The following is a 14,337-nucleotide window of genomic DNA, read 5'->3' as shown; positions in this document are numbered from 1 at the left end:
GAAAAAAGCCCACCATTCTCTGCTCTCTCAGCCGCTCTCTGGGGACTTGACGTGTTACTGCTAACAGTATCTCTTCAAAGACTGCTGCCAGTCATTCATTTTAATATGTAATCTCCAGGAAGCCGTTTGAAGTGGTGTTGCTTAGTTACAGTTGAAGTGTGCTCTGCTGTAGGGGTTTCTCTGGTACGGTTCAGATCGCAGGAATACAGGTCGGGTACCACATTCCGCAGTCGTTCGTGCCGTACTGACACAGCGAGCCTGAAGTCTTTTGATGGTGAGAGAGTGAAAAGTTCACTAAATATGGAATATGTGCTTAGAGAAGGAGCTATAGATCTTCTGCCTATATATAGTAGAGTGGATTAGTTGCTTAAAATTTCAGTCTATACTTAGCAAAGGTTAGTATCTGTTATAATAAATTTAGGAGGATTATGCTTTTGGGATGTTAGCATATTGGCAGGCTGCATGTCAGAGATTATTTAATACAGTTAAGGGTTCTTGGTTTGTTAAACCTTTTACAGTGTATCCTGTTTTAAAATCTTCCATAATTGTTCAGCATAGCTGTAACAGAGCTTCACATAAGGGGGTTCCCTGTGTAATTGTTGAAGTTGATGTAAATGCTTATGTGGTATTGCATGGAAATGTGAGAGCATGATCAAATAGTTAACTATATTGAGTCATCAGAGCCGGCTTAAAATTGTGCTTATTAGTTAGATAGCCTACTGTGAGCCTTTTCTCTCCCTCCTTCCCTCCCCTCCCTCCACTCTCTCAAAATCTCTCTCTTTCTTAAAATCCAATCAGGATCTGCTGAAAAACATAGATGGTCACAAAAAGGCGTTCCATGAGATCCACAGGACCAGGTCTGTTAATGGCGTGCCTGTTCCACATGACCAGTTAGAGGATATGGCAGACAGGTAAGGCTTTCAATCTGAAATAAAAAGCTGCTGTGCATGAAGGGGAGCCTGATTGCTTTTTTATCTGTTCATGTAAAGATCACTGTCTAGTTACATTTCTCAGTGGCAAACTGAGATGGATGGAAAAACCTCCTAGAATATACATAAAAATATACTGACAAACCTGATGCTCTTGAGATTGATAAGGATCAAAATAAGCAATAGATTTTGATGGGAATACTTTTTTTGCATTGATCCTGTTATTACTTGTCCCTGGAGGAAATGTTATATAACAGCCAGGATGCATGTGAAAAATATGAAAAATGACTTTGCAAAACTTAGCAACAGAAGTGAACTGATGCTATTATTAAAAAGAAATGTAATCAATTTGTTGCTCCAGAGCAGTCATCAGAATATCATCACACATAATTAAATGTTTGCAGACCCTGAATGAGGTGAAAGATCAGAAAAATATCCAAACTGTAACTAAAGCTTTCAGTCTCTCCTGCAAAAATGAATATTGCTGTATTTTACTATACTGTGATTCATTTTATAGGTTTAATTTTGTTGTCTCTTCATCTGAGCTCCATCTGTTGAAGATGGAGTTTCTGGAACTGAAGTACCGTCTACTGTCACTCTTAGTCTTTGCAGAATCAAAGTTAAAATCATGGATTATCAAATACGGAAGGCGAGAGTCCGTGGAACTGCTTCTTCAAAATTATATTGTAAGTTGTGGTTATCTTCTTTTTTATAACTATTTTTTAAGTATTCACATTTGAGTTTGCTAGAATTGTATAAAAGAACAGAAAAAGATATCAGATTTTTCAGTCATCAACTTTATAACTCTGAAGATATATTCCTATGGAATATATCTTCAGAGGTGAATCTGTCCTCCCCATGGGAGGCACAGAGGGCTACACGAAGGGCTAGATGTATAAATTATTCTCTTTGCATCATTTTTTGAAAAAGAGGAACAACATTCCAGCTGCTGCCCAGTGATTAATTTAGGAAGCGTGTCTGGAGGTTCCAAATACTAGATTTTTGCTTACTTGGTACAGCAATTCCAAAGAAGTTAATTTCGTCTTCTTTTACACCTGGATAGGAGCACTTTATAGTGACTATTCACAGTTCAAGAGTTAAAGACAGAGGAGGTTTTTGGCATGCATTCCCACACAGTATTTTTTACAGCCTTCCAAAAGACTAATAAAAAAGAATGTTACTTTACATCCATATACTTGCTTAATATACTATACCTATAGGGGAGTAATTTTCTTCTTTTAAGGAATGGTTTTTCTTTTCCTACTCAGCATTAGTATATTAAAACCTTTCCTTTATTTCCATTCTGGAAAGAGTTTGCTCCAGCTCTGCATCAGCCAAATGCCATGACAAGGAACAGAAACTATTGACTTACAAGTGTTCATTGATAAATTATTTTTCAGTGTTGTGCTGCTGTATCCATTTAAATTCACACGTGCAGTGCCAAGTGTAGGTAGAATGATAGTACTGCAGCACTTCTACATTAGGGCATGAAGGGATTCATTCAAAAGCAGAACCGGTCTAAATATTTATTCCCTTCTATCTAATCCATATGGGGAAAATTACACGCAAAAATTAAGTCTGAAAAGAATTAATACAGCTACAGAGCCATTCAGAGCCAGGTCAATGAGCGGAGAAAACTATTGATGTCTCCACTACTTTGAAAAGAAAATTTCAAAATCAGTGAAATTTGGGTGAAATTCTCACTCTTCAAAGTGAGAATTTCTGTGTTTAAACTTCAACAGTTAGGGACACACAAAAATTCAGTAAACCTTCTTTTGCAGACAAGCTTTCTAAAATTAGATAATTACTTGAATTAACTTAGTTTGCTGGAGTGATGTGCAATAACTAGGAGTGTAGTCCATTTTTTTACTCTCTAAGACTGTAAAAAAAACCTAATAAAAGGTGAGAAGGGAAATAATAAAAAAGTGGATAGCTTGAATTTTGGGGTGGGTTTTTTTGGGTTTTTTTTTGTTTGTTTGTTTGTTGGTTTTTTGTTTGGGTTTTTTTGGTGGTGGTTTTGGTTTTTTTTTTGGTGACTTTATATTTTTTTTCCTTTAAAATGAACATGAAGTCGTTAACTTGTATATTAATTTCCAAATGCCTCAGTTGTTCTTGTAATTCAGACCACTGATGCTGGGGTGATCTTTAGGGAAGGTAGATGCTTCCTTGCATTATTTTTGAAACTGTATAACATCAAAATGAGGAAATCAGAACAGGAAGATTAACAGATCTCATTTTCATTCTTGATGGCCTTGACTTCTGGCTCCTTCAAGGTGTGATGGAAAGAGAATTTATTTGCTTTGTGTTACCTGAGACCAGTTTTCTAGGACTGAGAGATGAGTGTTACTCTTCCAGTATATTAGGAGTCTTACGTAGGGAAGCTGTAGTCAATACCTTATAGTCAGAGTGACTACATTAGCAGGAGATAAAAATGTAAGTCTGTTTGTCTGCCAAAACAGACTGGGGAATGTCAGCATTCTAGGAACATGCGTAATTAGGATCTGGATAGAACATATGCCTGGAAAATATTTATGTATGGTGACTTAAAAATAAAAGTGGTGTTTTTTACTTAATTTTATCATTTTTTCACCCATCTGGCATACACCAGATGTAAAGGTCAGCACAGATTGTGCACCATCAACCTGAATAATATACTGTACCAAATTCCACTGTAATGGAGATACTAGGTACAATTATCCATGGATTTTAACCTATGGAACTGTGTTTTAGCACCGCTGTGTTAGCACTTTTTTAGCATCATATGCTATACTGGTTTAGGAAAGCTGTTTATTTTCTTCAAGTGGTCTTGTCAGATGGTAGACAATATTAATCAGTAGAATGTCTTTATTTAATTTTTGAAAATGTTTCAGATAGCTCTTGATGTCAGTGTTATGTAAATATTTTTGGCTCTTTTATGTGATGTGTTGGAAGTGTTATTCCAGGTTAAAATGTTTGCATGGGTTTGGAGAAACTGAAACTCATGAGTCTGTCACAGAATTCATGATAAAGCCTGTAGATCTTCATACATAGCAGATTTTGTTTCAACAGGAGAACAGAGCAAAATTCTGATTATTCTTGACTTCTAGTTTCCTTGGTTATAAACACAGTTCTAAATTACATACTAGATAACTGTTGTAACCTGACATAGCAACCATAAGAGGTTTTAAATAGAATGTGTTCAGATGTATACTGGCAGAATTATTTTAAAGTGCTTTTTTCACGTTATATAATATGTGTCAATGAACACACAAGATCTCGTTCTCCTGTTCAAAATATGTTGGATTTCAGTAGAAACCTGGTTTAATCAAAATCACACTCGTCTGATTTTGTCTATTCTGGCATTCCAAAGTTTGTATAGACATATGTGGGGTGTGCATTCCTTAGTTTTGTAATCTGTAGGTGAGGATGGACAAGAAGTAGCATAAATTACAGATCCATTCCAAATACTACCTTTCTTTTCCTGTTTTAACACTGGTAATGCAAGATATAATGTGCTTTCTTAATGTAGAGCTGTAATTCTGTATTGCACTTAAAGTAAACAACATTTCTGAAAGACAAGTAAAAAAAGGTCAGTTTCATTTGCCATAAGGGATAAATGTCAGAAGCATAACTTTTTACCAAAATATTTCCAGATAATTTATTCATCGCACTATAACACTTCACAGAGCTAAACCATCACTCACAAAGGAACAGCACTGTGTCATACTTTGGAAAAACAGCATCTCTTTGTGCAGAGTTTTCATGATCTTACTTTTTTGCCAGTTGCAAAGAGGTAAAGAAAATCTGAAGAATAAAGCAAATGGTTTTCATGTATTAAAGTGTAACCTGTCTTTCTGCAAAGGCTTATTACAGAAACAATTGGATTTGATTTTTGTAGTGACATAGATGAAGGAAATTTTCTCTTTTATTAAAATTATTCCACTTAGATTTGAGTGTAAACTGGTTTTCATTAAATAACTTGTTACTTACTCAAGTTTCTGCACATATCATATGCTGGTCATTTCCAGCAAGACAGCAAATATGTAAACTTCAAATAACCCTTCCATTTGGAAAGTAAATAAATCTGTATTTGTTATGATATACTCTGCTGTACCATTAAACTGAAAAGGTGAAATTTGTATGCTATTTTATAATTATGATATTAAAATATTAATTTATAATGGTGAAAAGATGAATGGAGTTCATGAAGTTAAATGTTGTCATCAGTATTCTGATGTAATTTCACAGAAATTATTGCTAATCCTAATACCCATCTGTATTTTATGTGTTAATTTTTTTTTCTTTTCAGTCTGTTATTGAAAATAGCAAGTTCTTTGAGCAGTATGAAGTTACCTACCAGATCTTGAAACGAGCAGCTGAAATGTATGCCAAAGCAAATGGCTCAGGTAAATTTCTATATTTTTTTGTCACAGGCATTGTGGGCACCTGGTCTAGAGCAGCCTGCTGCTTCTGAATCTCCAGAGGAGAGGAGAGTGGTCATATTCAGACTGCCTTCAGGGAAAAGCCCATTGTCCATGCTAACTCTTGGATTCAGTGTTGTTAATTTGGGGTAAAAAATTGTGACAGAAACCAAATTAGGATTAAAGAAAATCATGTTCTAGTGCCTGGAAATGCTCCCTGACTTGGCTTAATTTAAAAGAAAAAAGACAACTGGGAGTTGGTCCCAGTATTGTAGTTGCAAAAGCATCCCTTAGTTTATTGGAGGTTCTTCATTAACTTTGAAAACCTGGAAGAGGAACTCAAATGGTAGCTGCAGTATGGATATACATGAGAAAAAACATATAGCTGATTCAACAACTTTCTTCTGTCATTCTTGAATATTGCTGAGTTCAGTGAGAATTTGAGGGCAATATTTGACCTAGATAATTACAGACATGAGATCACTTTAATCTGCAGCACAATAATGTCTGTGGAGGATTGTTTCAGCTGCTGCTAAGGGGGCATAACAAATATCTTTATTTGTTGTGAACTTTAAATTGATAGTGACACCCAAATTTTAGAAAAGCAAACATTTTTCCAAGGTATTCTTACAAAGAACAAAAGTCACAGATTTATTCAATGTTATTAATAAAATCCAGTAACAAATTCTTTTGTAAAGAACAAGTACTAACATATATGAATTCAGTTAGCAGTTCAAATTAGCTAAAAACTCTTTAAAACAAGTATATTCTGCATATTTTATGAAGTCTTGGCATTTGCTTGGCCTTTTTTCTTCTCTCAGTTAGTTTTCCTCTGGAAGGAGGACTCATTTTTTCCTTTCTTGCCATGTGGAAAGTGTTAAAAGTTAAATGGCAAAATTTAGCAGCACTGTGGTTTCAAAGTCAATGGCAGGAAGATCAGAATTTCATTCCATACTTTTCAGTGTAGACATAATATGTGGTTTTATATTATACAACTCTTATTTTCTGCCTTTTTTAAGTCAAGCCTGTCTCTTGATTTCTTTTATTGCAGATTTAAAATGAACACCACACACAATATGCAGTGTGACTGTTTTAATTTAGCATTCATTTTACGTACTTCCCTAAGTCTTTAATTCACACGTTTAATTTCTCAGTCGTGATCTTGTGCTAAAATTGGGCTGTGAACTGAACATTCGTATATAACAGCCTACTGAAATAGAGGTTACAGTAAAATATAATTCCCTGATGAGAGTGAACAAGCATGATATAAAGTTAATCTTTACAGAAATGGTAATGAAACAAAATAATCAAGGTCTTTCCTGTATCTCAGTGGAAGAAGTTGAGAATGTAATGAAATTCATGAGTGATACCACAGCTCAGTGGAGGAACCTCTCAGTAGAGGTGAGAAGTGTAAGAAGCATGCTGGAAGAAGTTATTGCTAATTGGGACAGATACAGCAGCACTGTGGCAGGTCTACAAGCTTGGCTTGAAGATGCTGAAAAAATGTTGAATCAGCCTGAACATTCCAAAAAGGTATGCACTAGTAGCATATGCATGTGGCTGTTTTGTATATTGTGAAACATTGGATATCTTTTTGCATTTGCTTAGGTTTTGCTCAGACTTTGACATCCTGTCTTCATTGATCACAGGAGTTTCTAAGTTTGCTTGTATAGCATCTAGAGGCAAATACATATATCCACAGTGGAAAAAGCTTCATCTGTGGGACCACAGCTAGAGGCATCTTTGACATGAATATAGGGCAACAGTATTGCTCAGAGATAGGAATGTTGCATGATTCATTCAAAGGCAAATACAGCTTTTAGCACCAAAGTGAGTAATCATGGACTACCTATAAAGACACTTACACTGATTTTTCTAGATGACAGATTTCAGTACTCATTACCTTCAAAGAGCAGTATTATTAGTATGTGTTGTTATATTTGATGGTTGATTAATTAATACATTTCCCTGGTATTTCAGAAATCTTTTAGACAATTGGTTTTGGGGACCTGCAGTTATATAGTTCTGGGGTGTTTTTTTCTGTTGTAATGTTAGAGTACTGAAGCACTAATATTTAAGTTTGTAAACCTTCAGTAATAACCTGGATTGGCATTTAATAGGTGCTGAATTTGCACCTGATCCCAATGTAGCAGCTCTACAGTTCTTAAAACTAAAGTAGTGTTCTCATAGGTTGTAAGATAGCAAACTGACATCAGGTTAGGAATGAGCATTTTATGTTACACAAGAAAACGGATTTTGTTTTAAAGTTTCTTAGTTCAAACTGATGTAAACTAATAATATACACTTTTTAAATAAAAATAAACCAGTGAAAAAAGCCAGTCTGGCATTATATAGAATTCACAATTATTACTGGGCAGGAAGGATGACTTCTGCTGATCAGGGTGATACTGGTTTATGATTGATATAAGTAACTAGACAATGATTAAAATTAAATATTCTTAAATCCATGTATATGAACGAAATCACAACATTTACTTTTCTGTTTAGATGTATAACTTTATCTTCAAAGATTTTCAAAGCAGAAATTTGAACATACCCATACAGTATATAATTACTTTTGATTTCTAACATAAATCTAACAAGGAATTCTTTTCATTCTGATTACGATTTAAGAAATTTCAAGAAATCTTGTTGAAAACCTTGGGTTTATAATGAATACACTTGGGTTTATAATGAATAATGAAGCTTTATTCTTCCCAAAATGCTAATTTTTTCTTAGATACATTGGCTCAAACCTGTTAAAGGTTACTGAGTGGTAGCATAATCCGCCTGTAGGCTGAGATACATATTTTAAAAGTTCCTTCTGTTTTTAATGTTGAATTTAGCTCTCCACATCAATAATATTCACTTAGATAATTCCAAGGTTAGGTCTGATTTAGCAGTTTTAATATTTGGTTATTAAAACCCAAAATCAATTATTATAGAGGTTTGTAATTAACAGTCTTACAGCCATGAACAAAAACCATCTGGAATACCAGGGGAAAGATGATAACTGTTGTTTGGAATATGGCGAAAAACATTTTTAAGCATTTCAAAAATTTTTTTCTGTAAACCCATAAAGATATATGTAAAGTGATAAAAATTGCTCATTTGCAAACTTTACCTATATTACTTAAAGCCTCTATATTCTATCCTAGGCAAAGACCACAGTTTGGAACAGACTTCGCCATTCATTGAATTGTGTGTTGTTAGGGAGAAGGGCAGCAGGGACAAGCCAAAACCATGTCAGAAAAGATGTGGACAATCATGAGACAGTGATTAAGTCCTGTTTTTTCATACTGGTATAGGTAGATACATAGAGCCCCAGGACACCTTCCTTAGGAATAATTGCCCATTGTCTGCAAGAGAGAAAAGGAATGGAGGGAATTGGTCTTTGTCTTCTCTACTAGTGTATGTGTGTGTACCTGCCTACAAGATGCAAACAGTCTGTCAGGCTGTCTCAGTGATGGGGGACAAAATCACTGACAACCATCTCTTTCCCTCTATGCTCACCTGCTCTGAGATATGAGGAAGCAGTGATAAAAATATCAGTCTTCACAGGTCTTCTGAGAGGCTAGACCTTGGAAACCTGCATGTGGTTTCAGCAAGGGAAAGACCTCTCCACAGCCTGTATACGGCCCGGGTTACTATCAGCCCACACACTGTTTAAGGATAACACAGAAAATACATGAGCTCTGACAGCATTTTCAGTTACAGAGCTTTATCTCAAGGTGGGGTTTCATTAGTTAACTGAAGCCACTCACAAGAGTAAAATAAAGCTGTAAGTAAACTGGCAGTAATTTTTAATTCCACAGGTTATATTCACAGACACTAAAATTCTATTATGGCATATTTGATGTGAAGAGCTTCAGAGGATAATTGTTCAATGCATCTTTATCAAGTCATGAGCGAGTGATTAAATTTTAGTTTTGTAATTTAAGATAATGACTAATTGAAACGGTTTTGGAATTGTGTTTTTATTTTCTTCTTCAGGATTTCTTCCGGCACTTACCTCATTGGATCCAGCAGCACACAGCCATGAATGATGCTGGTAATTTTCTGATTGAAACATGTGATGAGACCATTTCCAGAGATCTTAAACAGCAGCTTTTGTTGCTAAATGGAAGATGGAGAGAACTGTTTATGCAAGTTAAGCAGGTAAGTGATTTTGCCCTTGTTACTTTTAAATATTTACTTTGTCATGTCCATGCAAGCAAGACAGGTTACCCTGTTAGTAGGACTATAGGACAATTTTCTAAAGTGCCTAACTGTTCATCAGTATTAAAAAAAGTGACTCCCTGACAGTAATTTATTGTATTGGTAATCTTCCTTTATTTACCATTGTTATACAGCTATTTTGGGGCAGGTGAGGGGACATTTTCAACAAGAATAAGCTGCAGTTTTTCATCATAGTCACCTGTCTTGATACAGTGAATGTTATTTATGCATAACTCTACTGTTCTATGATGAAAATGACTGACCTATTGCTACTGTAAAAGCTCTGTAAAGCTAAACAGCAAAAATTGTGCAAATTATTATTTTCACTACTTTTTGATGAAAGCTCTTTCCAGTACTGCAGCCATAACCAGGGACAATAATTAATTTAATTAACTAATTTTTTCCCCCATTTTGGTCAGCGTTTACTTCTATCTTGCCTACAAGCAGGCTCTGATAGTAAATGAATAAACATACCCTTTACCTCATGTAAGAGATTCAGCTGATACAAAAAGAACTGTTATTTCTATATTTGCTCTTTAAAAATCAAAGAGAAGATGTGATTTTAATTACACTGAACTATTTCACACCTCATAAACATGTAAGAAAAATATCTCTGTTCTTGTCAATGCACATTTATCAATATTGTCCCCTTTCAGTGATTTTAAATAACAGTTGCCTGTTTGAAGGTACTGAATCTGTTTCCTTTACTCGCATGGTTATCTCCTATGCAGTCAAGTTAAAAGGAAAAGCAAAAAATTATTGTCTCTCTTTTATTGTAACTTTTCCAGACTGTTGACAAGAATGTTCTCAAGCTTTACTTGCTGATGTTATTTAGGGTGATTCACTGATGTAAATGTCTCTTCCTCTACTTATGCAGCTTCTTTCATATGCTGGCTATGTGGGTTTTTTCTCACAGGCTTTGTCACTATTTCTGTCACACAGCTCTTTCTACTTTCTAAGGCATGTGTTTCCCCTTTTCCTGGCCATCATTCCATTATTAAGATTTCCCTTATCTTTTAGCTTTTCTAGGCTTTTCATGTTCTATTCTCTTTGCCGAATTTTCAAAACTGATACTGCAGATAGTGAGAAATTAATTGAACTGTTGATTCTAGGGTAGAAACAAATGGGTCTGGCATTCCCCAGACCTTAAAAGAGGCTGACATGCTGTATGCATGCTGTTCATTTTAGCATCATTACTATTGAAAATAATGCAGATGATGAATATAGATTACTTTCCATTATATTGTACTTCACTGAATGGAATTTTTCCAGCAAAAAATTGCACTGAAAACATGATAATTCTATTAAATCTTTACTTAATTGCTAGGTATCTAATTTAGGGTGGGGTTTTTTGTTTTGTTTCGGGATTTTTATTGGGTTTTTTTCCCTTTACTTTCTCTTTTTCAGTATGCTCGAGCAGATGAACTGGACAAAATGAGGAAGGAGTATGTGGATGGTGTGGCCCATTTGACAGCTTTTATTGATGGGAGCAATAAGAAATTTTCAAGCCCTGTAGAAGTGTCCTTTCATGATGTCAAAATGTTTGTGCAAGATTTAGAAGTAAGTGTCTTCCTTTCATTTCTTTCATCCTCTTTCAAAAGAAACTTGCAACTGCTTAATTCTGATAGCATGACATTATTTTAGTATTAGATATTTCAGCTATATCTAAAATATATGTAATTGTATTCTCCTACTGACATTTTTAGGGCAAATTTCCAAAACACTGTCTCAGTATATATTTATTTGTAGTTTCAAATCACTTTGAAGTGAGTTGGCTGATACTCTCTGCCTCAGTTTTCATGCATTTGAAATATGATCCAGTGTTCACTGAAATCAGTGATGAAAATAATTTATAAATAGAATATATATAACTTGTCGGTCTTTTATCTCCCATGAATACATAAATACTGTTGCTGAAGTATTTTTGAAACACTTTTTTTCAGAATATTAAGCAGAAATTACCTGCAATGGAAGCTCAGTACAAAGCAGTTACGAGGACGGTGCAACTTGTTACAAAGGAAGTTTCCCAAGAGGAAGCAAATGAAATGCTGGGAACTTTGACACGGCTCAAAGAGCAGCTGGGCAAGGTTGCAGAATACTTTTTTTACTACATATTGTAGACTGCTGAATTAATAAATAGTCGGCTGCTGTGCACGAATTCTCACATATATGCATTTGAGCAAGTACATAGTTGTAACAATAGATGGATTCAGGGTGGAGAAGATGTTACTGCTCTTCAGTGCTAAGACTACCATCCTTAAATTTAATACTCTTTTCATTAAGAAGTAATACAAGATTGGGACTGCTCTATTAAAAAAGAGTAGGCTCTGTTAAAAAAGAGTAGGTAACAACTACATAAACCTACATGGACAAAAAATTGCTATTTATTGAATTTTACTACTGTATCAATAACTTTTTCTTGACCAAAAGGTTAAGGAGTATTCCAGTGCCCTGCTGCATGAATGCCAACGTCTGCTGTCTCCACTGGAAGAACTGGAGAAACAAATCACACATTTCTATGAATCTCTTGAAAAAGTAAATGAAATCATTTCTATCCTGGATCCTGAAGCACAGCCAACAACTGTTCTTAAACAAAAAGCCCAAGTAAGTTTCAAAAACATTTTATAAAGGTTTGCTGCCTCTGAGTATTTGCAGTTATCTTTTTAGGTATTTGGCTTGCAACTGTGTAAGCTGAGCAGATATTTCTTCATATTCAGGCAACAGTTGTAGCCTTACCCTAAAATCATCTGGGCATAATAAAAAAGATTGAAACTTGTGTTCCTCTTTAGCATCCTTGGTTTAAATCCAAGAAGTAAATGCAAGACTTTTTATTTTTTTAATCTAGTGGGAATTCAACTAAATTACAAGAAATACATTGGATTTTTTATTAAGCAGATGAAAAATCATGATCAGAAACTTCTCTAGGTTTCCTTGGACAATTATGGAAGTTGGAAAAGTGTTTTCTTTGAAATGAATTGCAGCATAGCATTAACTTTTCTTCATGGCTAATAAATTCCTCTCTCTGGAGGAATTTAGAGCTAGTCAGAGCTTTCTTAAAAAGTTAAATGAAAATAGGATTTTTAAAACATTTTTTTCAGCCTGTACTATTTCATGCATATTTACTTTTTCTCTTTTTTTTCTCCTTTTTTTAGGTGTATTTCTCATGACTTAATGTGATTTATAATGAAATCTGGATTCCAAAAGCTGACTAATTTAATTTCCTAATTTATTTACTAGGATTAATTTGTTGAAAGGCAAGGAAGATTGAGATCTCAATCTGCTACTGAGAGCTGTCATTCCTATGTCACTGTTGGTTACTTACAGTTATACAATAAATATAAAAACACCATAAAATTAAATCACAGAACAGTGTAATGACCTACATTCTCTATAACTACCCAAAGGGCTTGGGTACATGCCTGTATATTGTTTTATGAATAACTAGGGATCTATATGGCTACAATACTTCAATAGTCATATACAAGAAGAAAATTTTATCATCTCTGTTATTCCATATAATACTTTGTGTAATCTGTTTGCCATGGTCATTTGACCTCATCCCTTTTTTCCTTGTTGTCAAAAAAGCATCTTCCTGTTATTTTGCCAAACTGTTTTCCTCTTTGTTCCTGGTCAAGGTGGATATATGTGTTGTTTTTTTTTTTTTTCTTTCAGGATTTGGTAGCTTATCAAGAAAACTGCAAGAAAGATGTGTCCCTAATTGAGAGAAATAGTCAGAGTATCCTTCAGTGTGTGACTTCAACTGAAGTGTTACAGCATTTCCATCAGTCAACATTTCAGAAGAAAGTTACACAAGTTCAGATTACTTTTCAGGTAAAAAAGTGCATTTTCTGAAAATTTGTTCATAGGCAGCTGATCCGTCCTACTGTTACCTACATTTTATCACTCAGTAGCTGCTGTCCTGGGTGACCCTATTCTCTGATGTCAAGTTGTTAATTCAAGATTTGTCTTTATAAGGGGTCAGGGGATTGACAGTCATGGTCTCCATGCACTTATTCAGAGGTGAGCCTGCCATAGAGGAACGTGGGATTTAACAAAACTTTAACATGCCTCAGGGTCCTTTGGATGAAATCCTGCTGTTAGGGCTCCACTGTTTGTTGTTTCTCCTGGCTTTATTATCTTGGTTAATCATTTGCTTCTATATTCCCACACATCCCCTTTGACACAAAGCATGGAGGATGGAAACTTTTGCAGGTGCTACTACTGCTGGGCTTTGTATTTCCTCAGAAAATACAGTGGACTGTGAATATAGAAAGCTGCAAACATGTTGCACTTGATAACGCAAAGATGTGGCCTTTGAATTATATTCCCCCTTTGCTGTTGTTATCATTTATTACTGCTGGTTTTGGGGCTGTTCAGCCCCAGCCTAGCCCCACTCTATTGTGAAATTAACCATTACACGTGGTGTGATTTTTTGGGATTGTCTTGTGCAGAGCCAGAGATGAATTCAATGATCTTTATGTGTCCACTCAAACTGAGGTTAGTCAGTGATTCTGTGACTGTCTTAGAGTCAGATTTCCAAATAATGGGTTCTGTTAAATTTATTTTCAGATGATAATTGTTCAGTATAAAACTATCCAGGCTGAATTTTAAACTGCAGAAAATCACCTATCAGTAAATAGCTCTCTCTGAGAGGTGAATTTTGAAATTTATATTTTGGGTAGTGTACCTAAAGGTAAGTTGTAATTGACTTATAGTGTAGAAATAATTGTTTAAGTTCAGCTTATTGTAGCAAAAGCAGGTGCACTCGTAACTTGGTAAATTTACCATAT

General features: G+C 34.9%; 1 protein-coding gene across 1 annotated transcript in view; it reads left to right on the top strand.

Moving 5' to 3' along the window:
• Positions 1–14,337, top strand: part of SYNE1 (spectrin repeat containing nuclear envelope protein 1) — a 286,213-nt gene that overhangs the window by 73,392 nt on the left and 198,484 nt on the right. The window contains exons 12-20 of the mRNA XM_066315491.1: positions 799–911; positions 1,447–1,615; positions 5,218–5,314; positions 6,660–6,862; positions 9,323–9,487; positions 10,955–11,107; positions 11,491–11,634; positions 11,978–12,151; positions 13,220–13,378. Coding sequence (XP_066171588.1) covers positions 799–911; positions 1,447–1,615; positions 5,218–5,314; positions 6,660–6,862; positions 9,323–9,487; positions 10,955–11,107; positions 11,491–11,634; positions 11,978–12,151; positions 13,220–13,378 — 1,377 coding nt within the window. The remainder of the gene's footprint in view (positions 1–798; positions 912–1,446; positions 1,616–5,217; positions 5,315–6,659; positions 6,863–9,322; positions 9,488–10,954; positions 11,108–11,490; positions 11,635–11,977; positions 12,152–13,219; positions 13,379–14,337) is intronic.

The sequence above is a fragment of the Sylvia atricapilla genome, chromosome 3 (assembly GCF_009819655.1).
Source record: "Sylvia atricapilla isolate bSylAtr1 chromosome 3, bSylAtr1.pri, whole genome shotgun sequence".
Classification (NCBI taxonomy): Eukaryota; Metazoa; Chordata; class Aves; order Passeriformes; family Sylviidae; genus Sylvia; species Sylvia atricapilla.
This window is presented reverse-complemented; position numbering and strand designations above follow the sequence as displayed.